The sequence below is a fragment of the Oncorhynchus masou genome, chromosome 30, assembly GCF_036934945.1.
Source record: "Oncorhynchus masou masou isolate Uvic2021 chromosome 30, UVic_Omas_1.1, whole genome shotgun sequence".
NCBI classification, from domain to species: domain Eukaryota; kingdom Metazoa; phylum Chordata; class Actinopteri; order Salmoniformes; family Salmonidae; genus Oncorhynchus; species Oncorhynchus masou.
The window spans coordinates 37,139,191-37,166,491 of NC_088241.1; the positions used below are offsets into that span (position 1 = coordinate 37,139,191).

At 40.8% G+C, this 27,301-nt stretch overlaps 1 protein-coding gene across 1 annotated transcript in view; it reads right to left on the reverse strand.

The window, feature by feature from the left end:
• Positions 1-824: 824 nt before the first annotated feature.
• LOC135522601 (receptor-type tyrosine-protein phosphatase N2-like) overlaps positions 825-27,301 on the reverse strand; it is a 280,479-nt gene continuing 254,002 nt past the window's right edge. Inside the window, exons 16-22 of the mRNA XM_064949026.1 lie at positions 19,751-19,828; positions 15,890-16,009; positions 15,469-15,635; positions 12,693-12,746; positions 11,062-11,126; positions 6,712-6,785; positions 825-4,335 (exon numbers count right to left, since the gene is read on the reverse strand). Of these exons, the coding sequence (XP_064805098.1) occupies positions 4,264-4,335; positions 6,712-6,785; positions 11,062-11,126; positions 12,693-12,746; positions 15,469-15,635; positions 15,890-16,009; positions 19,751-19,828 (630 nt within the window). The 3' untranslated portion in view covers positions 825-4,263. The remainder of the gene's footprint in view (positions 4,336-6,711; positions 6,786-11,061; positions 11,127-12,692; positions 12,747-15,468; positions 15,636-15,889; positions 16,010-19,750; positions 19,829-27,301) is intronic.

Consider the following 27,301-nt stretch of genomic DNA (forward strand, 5'->3'; position numbering starts at 1 on the left):
GAGTAGGAATATGGACAGCCACCATGTGCTCAACAACTTTCAGAAACCTAAAAAGTGCTATGACAACTTAGGAAGTAAAGATGATCAAGTGCCCTGCTCTCGGTGCAAGAGGCTACACAAACCTGATGTGAGATTGAAATGAAGATAATCAAGGGCCTCCTGGGTGGCACAGAGGTCTAGCTGTGCCAACAGAGATTCTGGGTTCGAGCCCAGGCTCTGTCGCAGCTGGCTGTGACTGGGAGGCCCATGGAGCGGCGCACCGTTGGCCCAGCGTCGTCTGGGTTAGGGAGGGATAACCTTGTCTCATTGCGCACTAGCGACTCCTGTGTCGGGCGCAGTGCATTCTGACCAGATTGCCAGGTGTACAGTGTTCCTCCGACACATTGGTGCGGCTGGCTTCTGGGTTGGATGTGCATTATGTCAAGAAGCAGTGAGGTCGGGTTAGGTTTCGGAGGATGCATGGCTCTCGACCTTTGCCTCACCCGAGTCCGTACGGGAGTTGCAGCGATGAGACAAGACTGTAACTACTACCAATTGGATACCACGAAATTGGGGAGAAAAAAAGGGGTAAAAAAGAAATGAAGACAATCTGACTGCTGCCCAGAAATGTCTCTCCTGGTATTACCCTCTAATGTAAATCACTGGGCTGATTATCTGTTTCATTGCCTGCCCTGTCTCTCAACTGACAAAAGGCGGTGAGCCAATCATTTCATCTGTCCAGGCATGGAGTTCTAAAAAATATCACTGCTTCCTTCACGGGGGTTAAGCCTATTGAAGACCTTCAGGTGGATTCGTTGCAAAATAAAACTGCAGGAGAATTCATCTGCGTGTGGGTATCCATCTTTATTTCAGGCATGGCATTCAGTCAATGATCACCCTCTGGTAAAAGAAGCTGGCTTTTATTCAGCTGATCAAATGCCATTGGTACTTCGCCCTTTTAATGTTTTCGAAAGATCTACAGTATTGGACCAATTGACAGACACATGTCTGGTCAACCGTTCTATGGTTTATTATCAATCTGATAGAATTTTCTTTCCACACAAAATATATAATTTTCATTAACAAGTTCAGTAAAACATTTTAATAGCACAACAAGCTTCCAATAATTTATATTCTATACATGGACTTTACCTGTACACATGAGTCACAATATTCTGTCGATTAAGAGGACAAAACAAACATATTAACAATGCCAATATAATTTAGGTTAATCATATCACATCATATTGTTAATATCTATATTGCTCACTCTACACTGAGCGTACAAAACATTAAGAACACCTGCTCTTTTCATGACATAGACTAACCAGGTGAAAGCTATGATCCCTTATTTATGTCACTTGTTGAATCCACTTCAATCAGTGTAGATGAAGGGGGAGGAGACAGCTTAGTTAAAGAAGGATTTTTATGCCTTGAGATAATTGAGACATGGATTGTGTATGTTTGTCATTCAGAGGGTAACAGGGCAAAACAACTCAATATTAGGAAGGTCTTCTTCATGTTTTGTACACTGATTGTATTGATAATCATTACATTTCAGTGCTTTTATATATTAACGGTATTAAATGAATATACAAAACAATGTACATAACAAACAAAAGCAGTCTGCACAAGAGAACAACTAGATTAAATCAGATCAAGCACTAACCAGCGATTGCAGACACCCACATAGCGGATGTTTTGGCTGTGTCGGAGGTTGAATTGCCTTGGAGCCATGAAATCGGCGTGCAGCTGCTCTTAGTCATTGTCATGAAGCCACACCCGCCCCAATCGTGTTATAAGTTCACAACGAGACATTGTAGGCTATATAGAAATAATGATGATCGAATTGAAAAATCATTCAACAAAATAACATCTCACATTCAAGGGTTCGAACTGCATTGCTGCATGGGATTTCTGTTCATGCGACTGCGCAGCCAATGGCATTGTCCGCTTTAGGTATAATGCCGGGAGCTGCTTGTGGATTTGACAGCTCTTAACGCAGTTCCACCTCCGACACAGTCAAAACAACTGCTATGCGGATATTAGCTAAAGCGTATCTGACTAAATCGAGCCTCACATACAGGCCCTGTTTAAACACTTCCTTCCTATTTCAAGTTGTCACAGATATGAATCGGTTGGATTGGGGGAAAGCGATAGGGTGGTGGTTCAGCCAGAAGAGGACTGGCCACTCCTCGGAGCCTGGTTCCTTTAGGTTTCTTCCTAGGTTCCTTCCTTTCTAGGGAGATCTTCGAGGGGTGTTAAACAAATCAAAATAGATTTTATATTTTATATTCTTCAAATAGCCACCCTTTGCATTGATGACAGCTTTGCACACTCTTGGCATTCTCTCAATCAGCTTCATGAGGTAGTCACCTGGAATGCATTTCAATTAACAGGTGTGCCTTTTTAAAAGTTAATAGGTGGAATTTCTTAATGCATTTGAGCCAATCAGTTGTGCTGTGACAAGGTAGGGGGGGTATACGGAAGACAGCCCAATTTGGTAAAAGTCCATAGCTGTTCTTGCCATAAAGTCCATATTATGGCAAGAACAGCTCAAATAAGCAAAGAGAAACGGCAGTCCATCATTACTTTAAGACATGGTCAGTCAATCAGGAAAATGTAAAGAACTTTAAAGTTTCTTCAAGTGCAGTCACAAAAACCATCAAGCGCTACAATGAAACTGACTCTTATGAGGACCGCCACAGGAAAGGAAGACCCAGTTACATCTGTTGCAGAGGATAAGTTCATTAGAGTTACTATCCACAGAAATTGCAGCTCAAATAAATGCTTTACAGAGTTCATGTAACAGACACATCTCAACATCAACTGTTCAGAGGAGACTGAGTGAATCAGGCTGTCATGGTCAAATCGCTGCAAAGAAACCACTACTAAAGGACACCAAATAGACGAAGAGACTAGATTGGGCCAAGAAACACATGCAATGAACATTCGACCGGTGGAAATTTCTCCTTTTGTCTGGAGTACAAATTATAGATTTTTGATTACAACTGCCGTGTCTTTGTGAGACGCGGTGTGGTGAACAGATTATCTCCACATGTGTAGTTCCCACCGTAAAGCATGGATGAGGAGGTGTTATCGTGTGGGGGTGCCTTGCTGGTGGCACTGTCTGTGATTTATTTACAATTCAAGGCACTCTTAACCGGCATGGCTAGCACAGCATTCTGCAGCGATACGCCATCCCATCTGGTTTGGGCTTATGGGACTATAATTTGTTTTTCAAAAGGATAATGACCGAACATACCTCCAGGCTGTGTAAGGGCTATTTTACCAAGAAGGAGAGTGCTGCATCAGTTAACCTGGCCTCCACAATCACCCGACTTCAACCAAATTGAGATGATTTGGGAAAAGTCGGAGCGCAGAGTGAAGGAAAAGCAGCCAACAAGTGTTCAGCATGTGTGGGAACTCCTTCAAGACTGTTAGAAAAGCATTCCAGGTGAAGCAGGTTGAGAGAATGACAAGTGTGCAAAGCTGTCATCAAGGCAAAGGCTGGCTACTTTGAAGAATCTCAAATATAAAATATATTTTGATTTGTTGAACACTTTTTTGGTTACTACATGATTCCATATGTGTTATTCTACAATGTAGAAAATAGTAAAAATAAAGAAAAACCCCTTGAATGAGTAGGTGTTCTAAAACGTTTGACCGGTAGTGTATATCACTTACAGATTCTCAAGGAAGGAAGGATACATTTCCAATGTATTTGAACAGGGCCATAGAATGTGGTTCAGAACTTTAATAGTAAAGATCACTTCGACATTGTGCTTTGAAGCATCTTCTCTATATACATGACACAGATGTTCAGGCCTTGAATACAATATCATATTCTTCACACATCAATAACCAATTATCTGATTCTGAGTATAATAGATTATTCAGATCACAAAGAGAGAGAGAGAACACACATGACTTTGTCTAGCTATCTGTAAGTGGTACAGGAACACAACTGCAAAAGGAATACATCACACTTAAGAAGACCAGGTCGGTCAAGTATCTGGCACAACATTCATAAGTATACCAAGAGCGAGAATCAGAGGAGAGAGAAACAAGAGAAGATAGGTATGTATGTCCCAAATGGCACCACCCTATTCCCTATATAGTGTACCACTTTTGACCAGACCCTTATGGGCCCTGTTCAAAGGTTGCGCACTACGTAGGGAATAGGGTGCCATTTGGGACAAAAGCGAGATGACAGACTTGAGTGGGCAGAAAAACACGTGTTTAGACAGCGAGACGTGGCACGGTGTGGGGCGGCGGCGAGTTTCACTGTGGAAGTGCTTTAAGGATGGCATTCACCTCCTCCGCTACGGCTGTCAGCGCAAGCTCAAACTGCTCCTGTGGAGAGAGAGAGAGAGTTGTTCAGTGGCTGGTTTATAACTACCTCTTGTCCGGTGTGTAAAGGTTTACGACTGTCAGTGAGTCATATCGTAGTGACACTTTGTCTAATGCCCCCTTGTTGTGTTGTGGCTACAGAGACAATGGAGGGAGCAGTTGTGCCCTTCTCCGAGCTCCCTCTCTGAGTGTGTGAGGGAAGTCAGTGCCACTGTAGACCCAGCCAGGGATGTCTTTAAAAAAAGCTTCTAAAGGCCTAGATTCAATCACATCCATGCTAGACGACACCCGCATGCATAGCTGATGTTCTGGCAGCGGAACTGCGTCAGAGGTGTCAAATGCACAAGCGGCTCCCGGCGTTTTACCTATCACTGGACGTTGCCATTGGACGCACCAAGTCACATGTCAAAATCACATGTAGCCATGTTGCAAGTTTGAACAATGGCATGTGTGATGTAATCTACACCTCGATTAGGCTGATATAAATGCTGATTATTTCATTTTTGTTATTTATTTGAGTATCATTATTTCTATATAGCCTACACTTTCCCGTTCGGAACTTATGTGTTTGGAACGGGTGTGGCTTCTAGACAATGACCACAAGAGCAGCTGTTCACCGATTTGATAGCTTCAGTGCAGTTACACCTCCGACATCTCCAAAACACCAGCTACACAGGTGTTGGCTAGCGCGGGTTAGCGCATGAACTGATTGAATCTAGGCCTAAGTCAAATCTTCTCTCAAGTGTGTGTTTGTGTGTGTGTGTGTGTTTGTGTGTGACTCACTCTGCTCCCTGAAGAGCACAACAGGGCCGGTCGATTTTCACCCTGAAGACCTACTGTTTCACATTCCACACCTCAACTCTCATTCAGCCTGCAGGCGCTAAAATAAACTTACTGAAGAGAGGTAGGCGTTCACAAGAATCCGGCTTCAGAATTGTCAACACAAAACATGCCACATTTTTGCCTCGGGTAATAATAAAATCTATACTGAGGAGTTCTTTACAACAAGTAATGTCGACAGTTTTTTTGTTGCTCAGGTTGTTTCTATTTTTATATTTCTTTATACAGGACCTTTAATAGCTGTAGTTAATTTAAAAAATAGATTGATGCCGCTTCGCCTATCTCAGATCTCAGCTTTAAGGTGCATTATGGTGGCCTAGGAAGAGGGTTTTACATTTCCACCACCAGAGGGAGTCAAACCTCTGTCTTCACCACGAAGTTACAGGATGCTTGCTTGAGCATAGAGTAAGTATTGTCTATTGGTATCACAAAAAGTGTAACGCTGTAATATCTGACACTTCTATCTACATGTAAGACCAGAACAGCTAATGTTGTATATATTGTACAGCTAAAAGCTGTCCTAAATCCTACAATCTCCAATTTATGCTCTTCATGAAACAGTGAGGCACCACATCAATAATATTGCTAGTTCTCTGATGTAATTTAATTTGCCCTTAGATGTTTTAGTAAAAGACTTTAAACATTTATTTTTGCCAAAATGAAAACTTCCTTAACTAGCTCCAATCAGAGACCTGAGTCACTGGTAAATGGGATTCAGGGAAAGCTGGATTAAATCAATATAATTTACATAAATAAAACATTCAGGAAGTCTCCAGTCTTTTAGTAAACAACTTTCACAAATGTCATATGTCCTAATTTTGCACTGAGTTTGCCTTAATTGATATTCCGGAGCTTTATTGCGTCTGTCTTAAAAAGACACAAAAAGCTTTCGCTGCCCATCATAATAATTCAGTGTTCATAAATGAGAGACTATTGTCTGTTTAAATACAGAAATTCTCCAGAGAACCCACTTGATTGTAATGAGACGTTTCAAACCTCCCTCGCTAAAATGAGTTAAATTATTTGAGTTAAGAACAGGGGAATTGGAGTTAAGAGGCTTCTCTAAAGTCCAGAGGCAAACAAGAATTACATGAGTTTAGTAAGTTGCAAAAGGCCAACCACTTACATCCGCTTGGAGATCTTAAACTCTGAGGGCTCAGGGCTGGTTTCCCAGACAGAAATTAAGCCTAGCCCTGGACTAAATAGCCATTTCAATGGAGATTCTCCACTAAGCATGCTTTTTAATCCAGAACTAGGCATTTATATATGTCAGGGAAACCAGCCCTCGGTGTTTGTGGACATAAACCTCCTCGTTTGTGATTTGGAGTATGAACTGACTGAGTATAATTCAAAATAGCTCCTCCAGTAAAGAAATGGTTTTGATCATTTCAAGCAACCTATGAAATCGCTTGATCATTTCATTTCCGTAAGGCTCATGTCATTATGCGCTTACCCGTGAACTAGATGCACCTCTGTGTGAATGACATGAACCACCCCCCATTCCCCCCTCCCTTTCCCGCTCAGAGCCAGGGACCTTACCTTTGTCTGGACCATGCCGGCTCTTTGGTCTCTCAAGTGCTCTAGGGTAGCGGCAATATCAATCTCTTTAGCACCTGCAACAGACCGCAAATTGGACTGAGTTCAAAGCAGCAGATTAATCCAGCTCACATCTGTCAATCTCCTTTCTACCGGCTCCCTTTGGAACGGCACAGTGATTGAAAATTATTACATTCATCCCTCGAAAGACTTGGCCAGGAGCCACTGACTGTTTTCACTAGAATAATGTATGCATGGAGATATTTCTGGAGCAGGGAACCTTGTACAATGAATGATGCAATCAAAGAAACTGAGCACCGCTTACATTGGAACCATGCATTGTAGTAGCAGCACTACACTATGCCCAACTGTGATTCAAGTTTTCAGAAGCTTAAATTCTGATATATCTTAGAGAATCAGATTTCAGAATGATGTGTGCAAAATCAAGCCAATTTACTGTACTTGGTATGATTTTGAAAAAAAAAAATTCTGGATGTGATGTAGTTCACCTTCCATGTGCATTTAATTACGTTGTGTCATTTTAAAACTCAGCAAGTTATGTGAGCTACGGGATGTTATGTCTGAGTAACAAACAGAGTGGTAGCAACTAGCAGTGAACACTGGTTTGAAAATCTCCTTTCACCTTAAGCTCGAATGACTTCAACAACCAGACTGTTGTTGGAGTTTCTAATAAATGGCGAGTTGGAGGGGCTCATTTGAGATTTAATCCCCCTAAAATAAATAGAGAGAGGGAGAGAAATCCTCAAGCCCTTAGAGACTTTTTGAAAAAGGGGAGAGAGGGGAGGGAGGAAAGGGACCGGTTAAGGCAGCTGGACTCCCAGCTCAAAGTGCTCCAATACTTTCATGTTTCAGAAGTGTTGGATTCTCAAGTTTAGGAGGGGAGAATCTCCTCTAACAAGAAAAAAGGCTTTGGAGTGAAATTCTCATTCTTGTGTACAATACACACTCTGGAGTAAAGAAGAAGACGAAGAAGAGGGGGAGGAAGAAGAAGGAGAATGTGGGATTTTATGTCTGGGCCTCTGGGCTTTTCATTCTGTTTGGAAACACAAGGCCTCACACTCCTCAAGAGCAGATGAGCCTCACACCAGACAAAGATGGAAAGGCCACTCATACTCTGGGTTGCTCATTGCTCAACATAACAAAAACCTGTGGGTCTGGTCCCAGCCAGTGTTTTCCACACGTACATAGAGTAGCCAGCCAAATAGAAAAGTAGCCAACCAGGCACCCCCAGGCTGGGAGGGTCCAGTGGGGTATTTATTTCTCTCCAGAAGTGTAGCTCTATTTTGATGGCCTCTGGTACATTCTAATGCCTTGATGCCTTGTTTTGGATATCGTCTACAGTAGGTCTAGGCTTATATGATCAGGACCATTTTCTAAGTAAGAGAACATTAAAACCATTTTTAAACCTGTCTTCTTTAAAGTGTTATTTACAGTTTTACTGCAAGATATGACTTGTCACAAATTATGTACTTTATTAAACAGAAAAATGAAGTAAATAACCAACATTATTTTGGAAAATGTATTAAAGGTTACATTGAAAAAATTAAAGGGCTATATCAGGGTCAAGTATTATAACTTTCTGATTTGACATAGCCTATTTTTTATATATTTTTTTACAATTATCATTAGGTAGGGACCTATAAAATCTGTTTAATGTTTTGCCCGAATACGTTTTGTTCTTTCCCAAATTCTGTTTTCTCCGTTTAGTTTTTCCAGGTTTCCATTTTTCCCTGTTTTTTTAATTCAGGTTTTCGGTCTCAAAATCACATTTGTACATAGAAAAACCACAAAACTGGATGTTCTAAGTCCACAGCAATGCTTAAACCACACCAGCAGACCACTTTTGAGCTCTGGAAAAATTTTGAGAAATGTAGATTTTTGGGTTTAAGTTAAAACCCTTTAATTCAGGTGTGCACCTAGCAAGAGGCTGTTGTTTAGCAGTGTTTTCTTGTGCACATGTGATGGTAGAGTTTGCAAAACAAATACCCACAGTAATGATGAAAATAATCATGATATCATTCTGCCAGGTACATTTCAGTGATAAAGTTTTTGGGAAAGCCTATCAATCTACCAGAATACTGTTTCGTTAGCATAATCGTTAACGGCTACACAAAGTGATAAACACACACACACACACACACACACACACACACACACACACACACACACACACACACACACACACACACACACACACACACACACACACACACACACACACACACACACACACACACACACACACACACACACACACACACACACACACACACGGCATTATCATTGCCTCTTCAGAAAGTTGCAGGAAACATGAATCACTGATGCATTCTGTTCATGTCTTATGATAAACTTGGGCTAATTAATAAATTTTCTAATTAATTGATTCCCTACTAAGGTCAATACATTTTTGAATATTGTTGAATTCCATTTTAATGCCTGGATTCCGTGAGGGCACTTATTATCATATTTGGACCAAAATGAGGCTCTCCACTATGTATTGTTCCTTCAGTGATGATTCCCCATCTTCAACTAATGTTTTCATAATTGATCTGTAGATAATCGCCAGAAAGCCTAGGTCTACCAGTAGCCTATGCAAATTAGGGAGCCAAATGAATGGCTCTCTCACCGATGCGATTCGGTAGGCAACACTGACTGACGAGATGAGAGTCACTCAATTAGCGTCACTGTCTGGCAAGCCCCAACATCCTAGGAAATCCTTTGGTTTACTTGTACCGACGTGATAACATGGACATATAACAACGTTGCATGATTTATGAATGGCAAAGGGATATAGGAGATCGGACTAGTGAGTTTGAACTTTGAAATGAAAAGAAGCCTAGTTAATATGAAGTGTAGAAGGCAACTGACTGTTTAGTCGACGGCCGCCACTAATGGAACACACTGCATCCCGGGTCCCATCCCCAGGCCAAACCCTAGCCCCCAGTCCCAGTCCAAACCCCTAGCACAAACCTCTAGCCCAGGCCCCAGACCAGGGATGTGTGTGACAGCCCGAGAAAGACTTCCATCAAGCAGAACCATATTACCCTGACTCTGCCCTTTGATGTCCCATTAAGACCAAAGTTACCGAGCAGGGCGCCAAAGACAAGGAGCAGGGGGAAGGGGAGGACAGGGTCAGAACCAGATGTACAGATGACCTATCTTGATAGGGGTGGGAAGGCAGGGGGCTTCTATGTCTCAGCCTCCAGTATTTATGCTGCAGTAGTTTATGTGTCGGGGAGCTAGGGTCAGTTTGTTATATCTGGAGTACTTCTCCTGTCCTATTCGGTGTCCTGTGTGAATTTAAGTGTGCTCTCTCTAATTCTCTCTTTCTTTCTCTCTCTCGGAGGACCTGAGCCCTAGGACCATGCCTGTGGACTACCTGACATGATGACTCCTTGCTGTCCCCAGTCCACCTGGCCGTGCTGCTGCTCCAGTTTCAACTGTTCTGCCTTATTATTATTGGACCATGCGGGTCATTTATGAACATTTGAACATCTTGGCCATGTTCTGTTATAATCTCCACCCGGCACAGCCAGAAGAGGACTGGCCACCCCACATAGCCTGGTTCCTCTCTAGGTTTCTTCCTAGGTTTTGGCCTTTTTAGGGAGTTTTTCCTAGCCACCGTGCTTCTACACCTGCATTGCTTGCTGTTTGGGGTGTTAGGCTGGGTTTCTGTACAGCAATTTGAGATATCAGTACGAAGGGCTATATAAATTAATTTGATTTGATTTGATTTTGATTCTATTAGTTATTTCCGATTATGCAATACCGAGCCTTGTGCAGTATACTGTATGCGCTTAACGTTCTGAAAACATATTCAAAGGTGGTTGTGTGAGTTCATGTCGATTAGTATACCAATATTTGCATCTTGTGAAAAACCAAATTAAGATGGAATATATACATTATAATTGAAATAAATTAACTTGCCCTTCACAGGGAGATTAATTTGACATTGATGATGTCAGTTGAAAAAATGTACCTTTTAAAAATGAAATTACAAAAAAAATACATATGTGAATGTTATTAGTATCAATGCTATTTCTCACCCTCTCTCTCTCCGTCTCATCCTCTCTCTCTCTCTCTCTCCCTCTCTCTGTTTCTCTCTCCCTCACCCCCTCCCTCCCACCCTCCCTCTCTCTACATCACTCTCTCTCTCTCTCTCTCTCCTTCCTTCTGAAGAGCCCTCCCAGAGTAACAGCAGAGGCCTACTCAGTTACCCTCCAATGCATCCCAAGACCTTTGGCTGAAAATGGAGGCTTTCTGTCGTTGCCATGGTAACGTCATCACACAAGCAGAAAAGAGTGCGAGACGGAGAGGCCCATCGACTCCTACCTTTAGCCATCCTATTCAGGACCATGTCAATCAGGATGTACGTTCCGCTTCGGCCAGCCCCGTCACTGCAAAGCAACCAGAGAGGAGAAGACACTCATTAGTGAGCCAGAAAAAGAACACAAGGCAGCTTTGCTCAATACCACAGTTAGTGTCTGCCTCTTACGTGAAAACAAATAGGCCTAGCTCATTTAGATTTTCTTGCATTATAGCTGTAAATTCAGAGGAAAATACAAATGATAAGAAGAGTGTTAACCGAGCATTTAAAAAGTAAAATATATTATTGTATAAGCACACACAAGTAATAGCAGGTATTTTTTATAAGATGTTAAATGAAAGATAATAGGACATTAATAAAAGCTTGAATAACCCTTGAGTACAAAGCTGTTATCAACACACAAATATTTGTGCAAAATTAGAATAAGATTTTTTAAACGTTTTTAAAAGAACGTGTGTGGGTGTACACACGCACGTGTGGTCCAAATACTTTAGAGGACTGATTTGGAACTGATGTTATAAGGGACAAAAGCTTTTAAAAGCAGCAGCGTGAGCCTGCAGCAGGCAGGCACCTCAGGAGCAGAGGGGAGGTGAAGAGGCCAGAGGCCATTAGCAGAGCAGCTTTTGAGATCCTGCTTTTCTATTCCACCAGCGATAGATGCATGAAAAGCCTCTCTTTGAGCCCGCCGGGCATTCAATCTGTCTGCATGTTAATTGCAAACAAGGCGTGCACCATCTCTCCAATAAAGGCAAAGCCAATAAAACAGGAGAGAGAGCGAGCAGCGTGAGGCGTGAGGAGCGCCACTGTTTCATTAATCCACTGCTTCTCATCTAGAGACTAGAGACCTCTATGGCCAGACAGACAAATGGACGGACGGACAGACAGATCCTCTCCATGCATGACTGAACACTACTCACTATTAAAAATATGGAGGCAAATACCTGCCATATTAAATAACGAGTGGAATTTCACTAACTAAAGAAAAAAAACTTACAATATGATTTCCATAAGGACACCTTTGTATGGTCAGTGATTATGATCAGAAAAAAAATACATCCATAATTTAGGTACTGTAAGTGGGATTAAAGGCCGTCCGCATGCTTCCCAGCCTAAACAGTTTGGTAGAGTTCGTGCATATATTATGATGACATTTTGTAAAGTTTTTGTTCGTTTTGGACTTTGGTGAGTTTTTTCCGGCTGTTTCGACACAACATTTTTTCTGGAGGCAAGCCGAAGTTCAGAGCTAAAGTCTAAGCATCTTTGTCGGTCATTGGTCAACAGTAGCGATTCTTCAATAAAGTCTTTGTTGTCATTGAGATGACTCGTTTTCATGCACATTGTTTCATTAAAAAAGACAGCACCAAACATCAAAATGAATCATCTTTGATTATTTTGAGGATGACTACGCCGTCTCAAAATGGACAAACTGTACATTTTTATCCAAACAAAGGTCTTTAAGGGAGTATGCGAGCAGCCTCGTTAGGTTCGCTTAGCCGACTTTGGATAGCCACCAGTCGAACTGAAGCATGCTGACGCCTTGAACTGTGTCTTCCATTCTCAGTCTGTCATGTATTGTTACTGACACCTACACAGCCTGTGCATCGTTACAAGGTTATAATTATTATAGTATACTTGCCTGCAGTGGACAATTATTGGACAAGACCGACCCCGGTAGCACTTGTTAACCTTTCTGTAATAAAAGAAGCATCTGCTTTAATATCACACTTCACAACAATAGGGGTAAAAACATGAAGCACTTTAAAATGTATCAATGTGGGCAAAACATCTGCTCAACTTTGCTAGAGTACACTATAACATTTGATAAAAGTCATATAGCATATTATGTAGCATCAATTTAAATATGTGGATGACTCGCAAAAAAAAGGGTCAACATACTGTACAGGCTGCTTACTATATTTCACTGATCTGGACAAATTCAGTTTATTCGTTTAGAGGCAGCTGTTTTTCTCAGATCATTTGGCTTATGCATTCTGTACTTTATATACCCCCCCCCCCCCCAAAAAAAAGAAATAAAATGTCCGTAATGCTTAAACCTTTAGAGTCCCGTTGTCAAATCCTCCCCCCCCAAAAAATGTCAAGTCCATGTTGAACAACGAGAATGAATGAAGCACCATTTAAAACACCATATTGTGACATGTATTTACTGCCATGATGGATCCGGTGGCGAGATATCGTGATCTGCGATGCATTAACCTTGCCCAATTATGAACGCTACCACACCACAGGCACACAGTGGGGACCAACAAGCCGTCTACACCAAGACGTTGCCATGGAAACTATCGACTACATTGGTCTATATCGGAGGTGATTTAGACAAGAAGTTCCAAAAGAAAACGGATACATCTGAACATTTTTCTCTAACCCTACAGAGGAATATTATTCCCCCTCGTATCACTTAGTATACAGTCATTAGTGACACACTAGCACTGTATCTATGTCATTTCACATGTCATCTTCGTGAGCTAACATTTATAAACAAACCATATTCCAAATAATTCCAGATTTTAAAAGGAACATCTAAATGAATGAGAAATACACACTTTTCACATGAGACGAGGAACGATTTGTTTGCGAAAGAAAAAACGGGAAACAAAGTAGGGTGAAAAGGAAATGCATTTTTTTTTGAGGGAATTCATCAAATGAACCCGGCATTTTGAGTAGTTTGAGAGTGATCTGACTGGGTGGGAGGTATCGTGCAAACCTAAAGGAGAAGGAAATTGAGGGGAGGAGTGGAAAGAGAGATTGTGTGCACAGGCTTGGCTGAAGAGACACAGTTTCCAATGATCACTTTTGTGACTATGCAACTGGACTCATATTACTAGCTGCAACATCACAAAAATGACACTGGCAACCGCTAATTTCATAGTTGGCCAAAACCACTACATGACTGGCGTATTGAGTGTCACATGTGGGATCTGAGCCTCAGACTCCCAACCAGGAAACCAACATCTTAACCATTGTATAGTGGAATTTCCCTCGGTGGCTGAGGATGACACTGATTTAGTATGCAGGAAAACCTCATCATGAGAGCGTGAGTCCGACTCACGTCAGCTACATGAGGCTGTAGTGTTCTGTAGTGAGAGAGCTGGATATTAAATAACCTCTAGTGTGACTGCAATTACCCTTTTGCATGGTGAGCTCTCTCTAACCTGCAGAACCTCTACAATTAGAGGGCTTGCAACATACTGGTCTAAATTGTGACACATTCTCATTTGGAGTGGGATTTCCCATTCCGTTCAGGCTGTTTCCCTGGGGGTCTCTTCTGTCAGTGCACATCAGATGAAGAACAGGGAGGAGAGGTTAGGCAGTCATTGGCTTCCCCTTCGATTCACCCAGGTTTTTTAGTTTGACATGTCCCATTTAATTGGCTGTTTGAATTAAGGTCTTTTTCAAGCCATGCCATGCGGACGGTTCATTTGCTGCCTTGCATGAGCAGGGGAGAAATAGCCCTAAGATCAATTAAGTGTTGCTCGATCACACCGACAGTGTCATTGTATTTTGTTACACCAGAAGTACACTCGACTCCAATGGAACACTGTGTTTGCCTTGCAGCATTGCATTGCAGAGGCAGTTGCAGTATATTTTGTGTGTGGTGCATACGTTGGATTTATTGAACGTATGCATCACACCGTATGCGTAGACGGCTTGACTGCAGCGGTAGCAGAAGGCGAATGTTGAACTTTTGTTGCCCACCTATCCAGATGATGTTGCGTACCATTTTGAGCAATGACACTGTTGGTGTGATCGAGGCGTTATACAAACCCATTCTCTACAGGAGTTAAAGGGAACAGAGCAGCAGAGAGAACAGGTAGACAGGTGAAAGGATGGCAGCAAAAAAAGGAGAGTTATCGCAAGCTAATACTTAAAGGGATACTTCTGGATTTTGGCAATGAGGCCCTTTTCTTCCCAAGAATCAGATGAACTCAAAGATAAAAAAAAGTTTTGTCTCTGTGTGCAGTTTGAAGAAAGTTTCTAACTAGCGCATTTGCTAACTAGAGCTAGCGCAATGACTGGAAGTCTATGGTATCTGCTAGCATGGTAGCAGATACCATAGACTTCCAGTCATTGCGCTAACACTAGCTAGCATTGGCTTGCGAAACTACTTCCTTCATACTGGACGCAGAGACATAAAAATTATATCCATGAGTTCATCTGACTCTGGGGAGTAGATAAATGGCCTCATTGCCAAAATCCAGAAGTATCCCTTTAAGGTTACAAAATTCTGGTAACTTTACCAAACTTCCTAGGTTTTCCAGGAATATGCAGGAATTCCGGAATCCTCCAACCTGGATTTCTGGAAAACCTGGGAATTTTGGGAAAGTTACCACAATTTTTGCAGTCCTAGGTCAAAGAGGACATAGAATGATGATCAGACGGAGACGGTGGCTTACCTACGGAAGTCCAGCAGTGTCCTGGCTGAGTCAGGGATGCTGTGATCCACCCAGGAAAGGAAGTGGAACTGCGTGACAGTGCGTGTCTCGTTGGTCTGCAAGTTCTTCAGGTAGAAACTCCTGACCAGGAAGTCCTCACACCAGATGTGTTCTGACACCAGGTTCACCTGCAGACACAAGAGATGGGAGTGAGAATCATAGAAATAAAACCACTAGAACGGGCTTAGAACCTCTGGCCAGCATCACCACTTATAGTATATCAATTACTCTACATTAACTCTTTCTGAGTGATACCCCTGGACCAAATCAACTACAAGCAGATATGTGGAAGGACAGTAGTGTTACCAAATTAATGAAAATGAAGATTAATAATATATTAAACAAATAAAGAACACATCTGAAACAAAGATAATTGCTTTACCTCATAAACATGGTAGACATTGGACCCCTCGTCTGGCCAGTACTGTTGACACTGTTTCACGCCATTTTCAGACAGGGGCGTTAGCATGACGATGACCACACAGCCACTCTCCCACACCATCTGAAGACACAAGAGAACATAGGAGGGCTCCAATCTAGTCATATTAACAAAGACAGGGCACTCATACAGTAGAAGTTAATATAATACGAATAAATACAGAAGGAGTTAATAGAGTAGGAGTTAATACAGTGAGAGTTAATACAGTGAGAGTTAATACAGTAGGAGTTAATGCAGTATGAGTTAATGCAGTATGAGTTAATACAGTATGAGTTAATACAGTGAGAGTTAATACAGTGAGAGTTAATGCAGTATGAGTTAATGCAGTATGATTCAATGCAGTAGGAGTTAATGCAGTAGGAGTTAATGCAGTAGTAGTTAATGCAGTAAGAGTTAATACAGTAGGAGTTAATTCAGTAGGAGTTAATAGAGCAACACAGAAAGGTCCCACAGGACTTTGGCAGCACATTAAGAAATGTATAATGATGTGTTGTGATTAATTGATGTTCCTACATCTCTATTTTCCCTTGCTTTCAACAAAAAAAGACAATGTTAGCCATTCAGCAACATAGATACATTATTATACACCGTACAGGATTGTGTGACCGATCGTTATTGGTCTGTACCGCCACCAACGTGTGATCAGTTGAGCTGTACAACTACTGTATTGTAGATCAGATGATGTCACACAGTGCCTCCCATGTGCCCCTGGCTCTCTCCGCCATCTGAGCTAGCTCAACTGATCTGCTCCATTTCATCTGATTATCTTATCAAAATCTAATGGTCCTTGGACGATAGAAAGGCCCAGCGCGGCCATTAGGAAAATGAGGAAGAAACACTGGTTTTATGAGAGCAATAAAAACACAATGGTCCCGCCTATAAACTAATGGCGTACCTCTGTGATTCAGCCCAGCGGTGTCATTACAAGCCAACTGTGCCCACGTCTAGCCACGTTGGTTATCAGTACGTACCAAAGAAGAGGTGTCAAATGAAATAATCCTGTTTTACTCATTTACAAATACTGCCAGAAAGAATAAACAAATAAGTTCAATGTAGACTTTTTATTTAATTCACTTCTGAAGTAATTTAGTCACTAGACATCCCCTCTCCATTATTGAGCACACAAGCAGAGAAGAAAACGAGAGAACGAAGTCAAGGTCCCTGTTTGGGAGCTCTTTGAAACTTCATGGTGATTGGCTTATTTCCTGAACTCTAAAGAGAGAGAGCAAGCAGAGGGGGCGAGGCCCTGGTGGAGCTGAGGTAATGGCTGGGGACAGAGGGAGGAAAGAAATGTGGAAGGCTGGGTATACGGAGGGATGGAAAGAGGGAGGGGAGGATTAGAGAGAGACTTTCCGAGTACTGCAGGAGCCCACTGCGGATTAGACAGACCAATTTGCATATTTTTCTGTTAGTTTATTTGTAAAGAGTTTTTAAGTGCATTCAAGGCCAATGTAACTATATTTAAAGTTGAAAGAAGCATTACTTATTGCTATCCTTTCAAGGCCATCACTCTGGACATACTGTCGTTTTAATTGTCAATTATTTTTAAGTTGAGATAAGATAGTTTTAGAGTCAACTAAGACAAATATTCAGCTGTAAATTGTTCATTTTCAGTTTGATAATGGATATGTTGTTTACTCACTTTATGAAATGACAACAAAGAAAACAAACACGCAATCAAACTTTTTATTATTAGGCGTTTACAAATGTTCCATTAAAGAGAAGTGACAGCACATTTTTATTTTTATTTTACCTTTATTTAACCAGGCAAGTCAGTTAAGAACAAATTCTTATTTTCAATGACGGCCTCGGAACAGTGGGTTAACTGCCTGTTCAGGGGCAGAACGACAGATACATTAACAATCATCTCTTCTAAAACTGACTCGTCAATAACGGAAAACATTCCTTCTGTGTGGCACGACAGGTATACAGACTCCATGACGAAATGTACAGTGCATTTGAAAAGTATTCAGACCCCTTCACTTTTTCCACATTTTGTTACCTTACAGCCTTCTTCTAAAATTGATTAAATTACTTTTTTCCTCATCAATCTACACACAATACCCATAACGACAAAGCAAAAAACAGGTTTTTAGAAATGTTTGCAAATGCATTAAAAATAGAAAACAGATATACCGTATTTACACAAGTATTTAGACACTTTGCTATGAGACTCAAAATTGAGCACAGGTGAATCCGGTTTCAATCGTTAATTGTTGAGATGATTCAACAACTTGATTGTAGATTAATTGGACATAGTCCGTAGTCTGGCTTTTTGATGTTGGTTTTGGAGCAGTGGCTTCTTCCTTGCTGAGCTGCCTTTCAGGTTATGTCAATATAGGACTCGTTTTACTGTGGATATAGATACTTTTGTACCCGTTTCCAACAGCATCTTCACAAGGTCCTTTGCTGTTGTTCTGGGATTGATTTGCACTTTTCGCATCAAAGTACGTTCATCTCTAGGAAACAGAACACGTCTCCTTCTTTAGCGGTATGACGGCTGCGTGGTTCCATGGTGTTTATACTTGCGTACTATTGCTTGTACAGATGGACGTGGTACCTTCAGGCGTTTGGAAATTGCTCCCAAGGATGAACCAGACTTGTGGAGGTCTACAATTGTTTTTCTGAGGTCTTGGCTGATTTATTTAGATTTTCCCATGATGTCAAGCAAAGAGGCACTGAGTTTGAAGGTAGGCCTTGAAATACATCCACAGGTACACCTCCATTTGACTCAAATTATTCCAACTAGCCAATCAGAAGCTTCTTGAGCCATGACATCATTTTCTGGAATTTTCCAAGCTGTGTAAAGGCACAGTCAACTTAGTGTATGTAAACTTCTGACTCACTGGAATTGTGATACAGTGAATTATAATTTAAATAATCTGTCTGTAAACAATTTTTGGAAAAATTACTTGTGTCATGCACAAAGTAGATGTACTAACCGACTTGCCAAAACTATAGTTTGTTAACAAGAAATTTGTGGAGTGGTTGAAAAACGAGTTTTAATGACTCCAACCTAAGTGTATGTAAACTTCCGACTTCAACTGTACCTACCGTAAGTGCATCTTCAGTTCAACATGGGCTGTAAAGGTGCCAGCTGGTCTGTGTCTGCGTCTTCAATGGCACCCTATTCCCTACATAGTGCAGTACTTTTGGCCACAGACCATAGGGCTATGATCAAAGCAAATGTACTCTATGAAGGGAATAGGGTGCCATTTGGGTTGCAACCTGTGGACATCTCTGGTCCATGCTAACATGTTACATACGCAGCAATGCCACAGCTGATACATTAACTTGACTGTATGGGAGTGATGATCTTCCCTAATGACTTGGGTGCTTTCACACTAATGCATATTAACACCATTTGGCAACCCCGCATACGTCTGAGGCAGCAAAGCATTGCCGGGTTGCCAGGTCTAAATGGCGAGCTAGAAAATCGCCCTTGTAGTCATATTCACAGTGGTGAAAGCTACTGTTATGTATCATAATGCAACAAACTTTGTTACACGAGGGCAATCATAATAATTTACAGCAAAAGAAAACAATCTTGCAGTAATCCTACATTTCATAGTTTAATTTTCGTGGCGGAAAAGAGCACAGATCTGCGCAAAAAATACTTCATTATAATCTTGTTAAATGATCTCCTCTTATAATATACACAGAGTTGAAGAAAAGTTTCCAATGTAATCATGCTACCAGTTTCTAATGAAGTTCACTGTGTTTTTTTTTTTTTTTTTTTACAAATGTCGCCCACACTCTCACAAACAAATACTGATCATTAGTTCATGATTGGTTGTGCTTTACCTGCCAGAAGTCAGCCACGGTGGAGGGTAGAGGGCCTTGTGAAGCGATGTACATGGGGTTTCTCGGGTCATGGTCCATCTTGAAGAAGAGGTGAAGGAGAAGAGTTTATTATTATTATAAATTGTATAAAAGGGCCAAGAACATACTGCCTGATTGTGTCCCAAATAGCACCCTATTCCCTATATAGTGCACTACTTTTGACCAGAGCACATGGGGCAAATAGGGTGCCATTTGGGATACAACCCATGTCTTCAGTTAGAGCATCAAGACAGAGTAAAAGCATTTCCATTCATCTATCGGTAGTGCTCCCGCCTTTTCTCCTCGATGGCTGTCCAGGTTTTCCTGCTCACTTCTTCACTCAAGCCATCCACTCCTCTCTCTCCTCCCTCTCTTACTTCCTCCCTCTTTATCCTCCAGGCATGGTTATTCTTTAATGCTTCTGATTAAAGGAAGCTCATGTGTAAAGGAAATGACATCGCCTCTCCAACATATTATTGATGATAGTCAGAGAATGTCACTGAGGCCTTTAGAAGAGGGGATAGTGGTGTCTCCGAGGGTTGGGCTAGTGTTTGTGTGTGTACTGTATGTGTGTGAGTGTGTGTGTGTGTGTGTCCATGTGTGCGCACCCGTGTGTGTTGAGTGTTGGCATGCAGAACCCAGCGATACAGAGGGCTGAGGAAAGGATAAAAGCAGATCTGCAATTTCCCCTGAAGCTTTATTTTTTATTAAAGACAAGGGGCTTGATACCAGCTCTACATCCAGCTCCACAGAACAAGACCCTGGCCTTCCCTCTCTGTCTATTCATATTAGTCTGAGAAAGGCAATGAACAAAGGGGAACAAATATCCAGGCAAATCGCTCAAGATGAACTTCGAAATTGGACATCTGTCCATGTCCCGAGGACGTCGGGAAATGCCTTCAAAACCGGCCACTAGGGGCTATTACTATCAAACAAGCCTTGGTTTTGCTAGGGCGATGTGGATGGGGGTGGCGGATTGGCGTTAACCCATAGTGCTAAGCGATTAGTGCTTTTTGAGGGCGGTTCGGTTTTTCAATTTTTAAAAAACATTTAATGCACTATGAAATAATGACATTACAATGAGTTTTAGAGCTTTTTAATGGAAATTCCAAAGCCAACAATAGGGAACATTCTATGAAATAATAGAATATTTCAGTTGGGAATATTACTTTGTTTTTATTTGATGACTTTATTATTTTTCATTCGTTAAAGTCTTAAAGTCATGATCTCATCTATTTCAGGCAGATGCAGTCAGCCAGCCAAACCATCTATGTGCTCCCCATACTGTACTGTCTTTAGTCATCCTATTCAGCTAGCCTGCCTAAGTATGCTGCAGAGCTGTCTGACAAACTAATGTGACTAGTTCTTCAAGGTAGATAAGGCGAACTGTCCCGCTCATCGTTGTGTTGCGTACATTCCTCGGTCATGCGGTCTATGCAGTCTGTGTGTATCTAACATAACGTAACAGGCGTAAAAGTGCATCTGTCCAGAGATCTGTATATAATGATGAGATGCTCATGTCTCTGTGCTAACAATGGGAGTCATTGTCCCAAAGGCAGGAAAGCAGGCAACAAGCTTAGGTCAAAAATAAGCCCATAGAAACACATTGGGTTTATTTTGGACAGATTTTGACAAGAGTGAAACCTTGTGCTTCGCCTCTTCCTCCCTGATCCGTCTTTATCCGAAATACAGGATTATGGTTACCTATGTTGAATATTTGCTAATGAAAACTACAACTCGGCCCAGCATCCCACATAGTTCTTGACTTGATTTATCTCTGAAAATATTTGACTTCACTCTAGAGTAACGGCGCATTGAGCTAAATGGAATTCAATTAATTGAACCGACGTTGGTCAATTAGTTGTTTAATAACCGATAACCACCGAAATGACAGTTAATCACTCAGCACTATAATTCCATGATTCCGGATACGAAGGTCGCGTGTTCAATCCCAGTGGTAGACTTTTTTTTTGCACTATCCAAAACCTTAACTTTTGGAGAAACAAAACAATGCTGAGCAGGAGTCAACCCAGGGTGTCAAAAACACTTCAAGATTTGATGTTTGGAGCAACTACGAAATTTGACACTTGGAGATACTTAAAACAGTGAGATATTTTTGTAAATATCAGATATTGCAAGCCAAATTGCAAATGAAATATTATTTGAAAGGAGAAGCAGAATAGAAAAGACATAAGTAAACCATTTGGAATTCAGCCATTTTGTTACACTCAGACAAAGCCATTTTTTTCCTTACAGAAGAGATGTAGAAATTCAGTGTAATGAAGGGGTGCAACAGAATTTGTATTCCCCAAATAAACGCACATTGACGTTTATTGTCATGAGTCTTGTCCTGGAGGCAGAACTGACCGATTTCCCTTAGATAGGCTAGCTGCAAAGTAAAACATTGGCTATAGTGTAAAACTGATAGATGTTTTACTTTTTTTAGGGTTAGGCATTAGGGTTAGCAGTGTGGTTAACGTTAGGTTTAAAATCTGATTTTATGACTTAGTGGCTGTGCCAGCTAGCGACCACTCTGCAGAGCTGCCTCCAGAACAAGATTCATGACAAAAAACACTAACCTGCCAAATAAACACTGGAGTTAAAACCTGAGCTAACCAGCTCAGAGTTGGTTTATCGCTAGCACTTCACTTTATTGGGTCCCATTTTTTAATGCGCAAAAAAAAGATACGTTTTTACTGTATATTTTTGCAAAGTCCAGTTCTGTTTTCCGTAAAAAGAATCATAGCCTTTTTATGTTCTCTTCAGTGTTTTTATACTGCAAAGGTTCATTATACAACACATTCATGCAATAGTCTTGCATGGCAATTTGAGATAAGAATCTATCTTGTAATAGGGAGAAGAAGACAGGGATGAAACCTTTGTGTTTCCCAGAGATCAGTCCTAAATCTCTAACGGATGACACTCCAGTGAGTGACATCCACATCCATTACTATGGAAATGGATGCAATCGTGCAGCACAACCCTTATTGTTACAGGGAGCCACTTCGGGCTGGAGCAATTACAGAGAGGTGCACTACTTTTGACCAGGGTCCATAGGGCTCTGGTCAAAAGTAGTAAACTATATAAGGAATAGGGTGTCATTTTGGGATGCAACCAGATAATAATACCAGGATGTGCTAAGAGACACCGTAGATTGCCTTGTCTTTAATGGCCATCTTCGCTTCCTTTTATGAACTTCTTTCTTGAGGAGATATCAGAGTGGTTTTACTAGCACCGACTAGGGGAGATGATTATAGAGGTTGAACTAAATCCCAATAACCTTTAGTACAGATGTGCAGCATGAGATATAGAAGAATATAGCTGCACAAACTCAACACACTTCCATAATATAAAGCTAGCTAACATAGTCCATCAAAGCACGCCTGGCTTTACACATATATTTATACAATCACCTGGAATTCCCGTTGCCTCACCATGTTATTCAAAATGGCATTTCTGGAGAAGAGCTAAAGAAATGAATGCACTTTTCCACTCTATTAGGTAGCAGCGCTTTGTTAGCATCACACTCTCTCCTGCCTAGTTGAAATTCTGCAGATGCCTTTTTTTTCCTGACAGAAATGAAAGACTCGATGCTAAAAGCTAGAGCTCCAGCTCCCTGTTAGGCAATCTCAAGGACACAGACATACAGTAGCTACGTGCAGCCTGACATCACCGTATGAATACTAAAAGTAGGACATGAAAAGGTGGCCTCCGTATTTCAGCTTCTCTCCTGCTCTCCTCTCTCTGTTGGGTGGGGAAAGACCTTGGAAAACCAGAATCTTTACCAAATAAAAGCTTTCGTTTAAGGTTTGAGGAAAATATCATTGCAATTAACATCTTGCAATTCAATGCCTTGCTAACACATCTTAAATCTTACTGTCTTTCCTTACAAGTAAGTCTGATTGAAAAAATCTAACAGAATATCAAAATCTAAGCCAAGTATGACTGAGACCATGATTGAAACCAAGGGCTACGTCCAACATGACACGCTATTCCTTTGCTGTGCACTACTTTTGACCAGAGCCCTATATAGGGAATAGGTTGCCATTTGGGACAAACCCATGCATGAGCTCTACCACCAACATCATAAATAAGTTACAAGTCTCTGGACTAGGCTGTAGGGTGCAGAAGACAAATAAACAAATTATTTGCATAGACACATGGTTTTGTATAGGAATCTTTGTTTGTTTGACATTTGGCAATGTGAAACCAACCAGACCAAATGAAACAAATAAAATGCAACAAATACTTGAACTATAGCCCTAAACTAGTATGAACATGCCCTACGTTGTTGTTGTGTGTCACCCCTCCCTGACTGTGGGGGTAGAGAATACGTCCTTCTTACCACCCACTTACTACTCAAACTCCACATTCCAAGAAAAAGATGACAAATGATTGACTTTTTCTCTTGGGATAATAAGGAGGAGGAGGGCGCATTGACAGACGTAATTATGGCAGTTTCACAGGGCTCAGCCAGGGGTCCCGTTGTGGTATAATTACCATGCTTTCATCCGTACCGCACTGGATCACTGATTACTGTCTACTCTGCTCTGCACCACACTTACAAAAAAAGTGTAATTTTTTTTTTTTATGAACACACAAATATCTATTTTTACATGTGTCAGACGTGGTTTCCTGACATTTGCATACTTTCACATGGATGTTTCACATTTTCATTTGTGGTTTCCTAAATTATTACATTTAAGTTTCACATGTGCTTTTGTAACCAGTGGGATTAGAACCCAGGTCTCCCACAGGCAAAGCCAATGTCTTGACCATTAGACTGAGGGCCAACAGTGAGGATGAGTTCCAACATATATTTATTATCAATTTCTCTCAATCTCATAATATTGACTGTTCAGTTTAAAATAGGGCTTTCAAATGTTTAAAAATGTAATTGCGTTGCAGAATTTGCTTTGATTAATCATGATTAATCGCTAAATCAGAATCTGCTCAAATTGAGCTGTAATTTACTTAAAATAAAAAGCATTACAAGAATATTGATGTCTTGATTTTTTTCAAAGTAACTGTTCGCAAAGTCAGGTAAATTGATAAATTACACTTTCTTTAAAGGGATTTTGGCAATGAGGCCCTTTATCTACATCCCCAGAGTCAGATGAACTTGTGGATACCATTTTATGTCTCTGCGTGCAGTTTGAAGGAAGATGATAACTAGCACTAGCGCAATTGCTAAATAGTGTTAGCGCAACAACTGGAAGTATAGAGGGTATTTAGTTAGCAATGCTCATGGAACTACCTCTAACTTACTTCATGCAGGACACAGAGACGAACAAATGGTATCCAAAAGTTCATCTGACTATTGTGTAGATAAAGCGCCTCTGCCAAAATATCCCTTTAACCTCAATGTCAACTTGTTTTGACATCACATTGTTGTTTTTACCTGTATAGGTTATGTATTTTGGATGTTTTCAATGTATTTTGAATTCTATAAGATAATGTGATTAATCCCAATTTAAAAAGATTAACGTAAACTCGTACATCGCCTTGGTCCGTACAATTGCCCTTATTTTAGCGCCCCAAAAACGTAATACTTCCAGATCAACTGTAATGTCAATACCATTGTAAAGCACAATTTCTCCCCTTTCCAACATAATCAATTACATGACCTAAACGCTGCCCGTTTCTGCATAATTCAAGCAGGCAATGAGCCTCGTCGGGTCTTTTTAAAAATGGTGGGTGGGGAAGCGAAACTAAAGCTTGATAGTGAGAAGGAGAGATGTTGTGTGGGAAAAAAGCTTTTTTTCACTTGATCTGTCCAACTTATCACCTTATCGACTCAAAAATGTAAATAAAACACTATAAAGAGTTTATATAATGTGTCATTATATACCTATTTGAAGGTTTGTGTTGAACTTGAATCGGGTTTTTAGGGCGATGCTAAAGTGATCTTAGAAGTAAACAGCTGCTTTGAGAATGATGATCGCATGCAATGATGATGAAAAAAAGGACTAGGTATCCCCCTTACCCCCGTCACTGTCCATTTCTTGTTTTTAAAGGATGATAGAACTGCTACACCTGGTGGAGAGAGATTGTAAGACAGAAATAGTTGCTTCATGCTCGCTGTACGTTACAACATGACACGTCAAGATGTAACGGAGGGTCAGTTTTTTCAACTTTTCTCCAATACTATAGAGCCATTACCATGTCGATCAATACTTGAATAGAAACCTAGTTCACACCCCCAATTTTGACGTCAACACAGTCACTACAGTCCCATTAGTTTTCTTTGTAGCCTCGTTTGAATGTTGCGTTTGCGCACATTTGTACGGAATGGGGTGAGTTTACGTTAGTCCACAGAAATTACAAAGAGTTAACTTGAGTTAACAGATTAACTCAAGACAGCCCAGAAATCATCTCTCTGTAGAAAAAGTATATGTTTACATTCATTCCAAAAGCAAACACATTCACACATTTTCAAATACATTCAAATCCGTTTTAGGCGTGTGTATTAAATGTAACAAAAACCAATGGACAGCTAACAATTACAGAAGCTAAAAATAACTAGCTAGGACGAAATGGAATGCTAGTTATCGCCTATCACTAAGCTAGCTAGCGGTTAGCGATTAGCATGCAACCATTAGATAGAAATGTCATAAAAAGTAACCTTCTAAAATATTGTAAATATCATTAGCATGGTTCATATGATCACATGTAAATACACTCAATATGGCCCTCGTTTGTAAAACCATTTTATAGCCAAAATATAAGGAAATATAAAATGATCCGAAATGCCATCTTGTTCTCATTGTCTTGCATACAAAAGTCAGCTGGCTAGCTAATTACTTAATTTAGCTACACTCATGTGAATGGAAAAAACTCATTTTGTTTTTCACTCGGTCCAAACAATTAAGTTATACATCAACTACCAGGACTCTCAGAATCTCTCCCTAGTGGTAGCGCTAAGAATACATGTATATCAATGCAACACCATTGAGGACTACAATAATAATGCAGTGGATGGATTAATTATTACACTCAGGTAGGCTAAGGAAGCTTTTTACAGAATGGTATTACAGAATTTACAATTCCACATGTGGAAATATTACTACTGCAACATGTTAAAGCCAGCTTTTCACACTATTTCATTCACACATGTGAACTTGAAATTCCACGTGAAAGTGTGTGATTGATTGATTGATTTCAAATGTGATTGATTTCACTTGTGAAGTTGCAGTTCAACATGTGAAAGTTAGATTTACATGTATAGTTTTCTTACATGTGAAACTGCAAATGTGATTTTCAAATGTGATTGTTCTATTTTTAATACTCGTTTCGATGTGTCATTTATGGCTTACAGCTTAGGGCGGGTCATCAAGCTCGAAGAATCAAACCGCACAGCTTCTGTTGGAGACAAACAGGTTGAGTGGCGAGTGATGTGAGCCCCTCTCCTCAATAAAGGGAGCCTCTCACCTGCAACTGGACATTCTCATCTCTCTTTCTTGCGGATGTGACTGCGCTCCTGAAAAGCTCTCCTCAGCAAGACTAGATTCCTGTCTTCCTGCTTAATTGTTC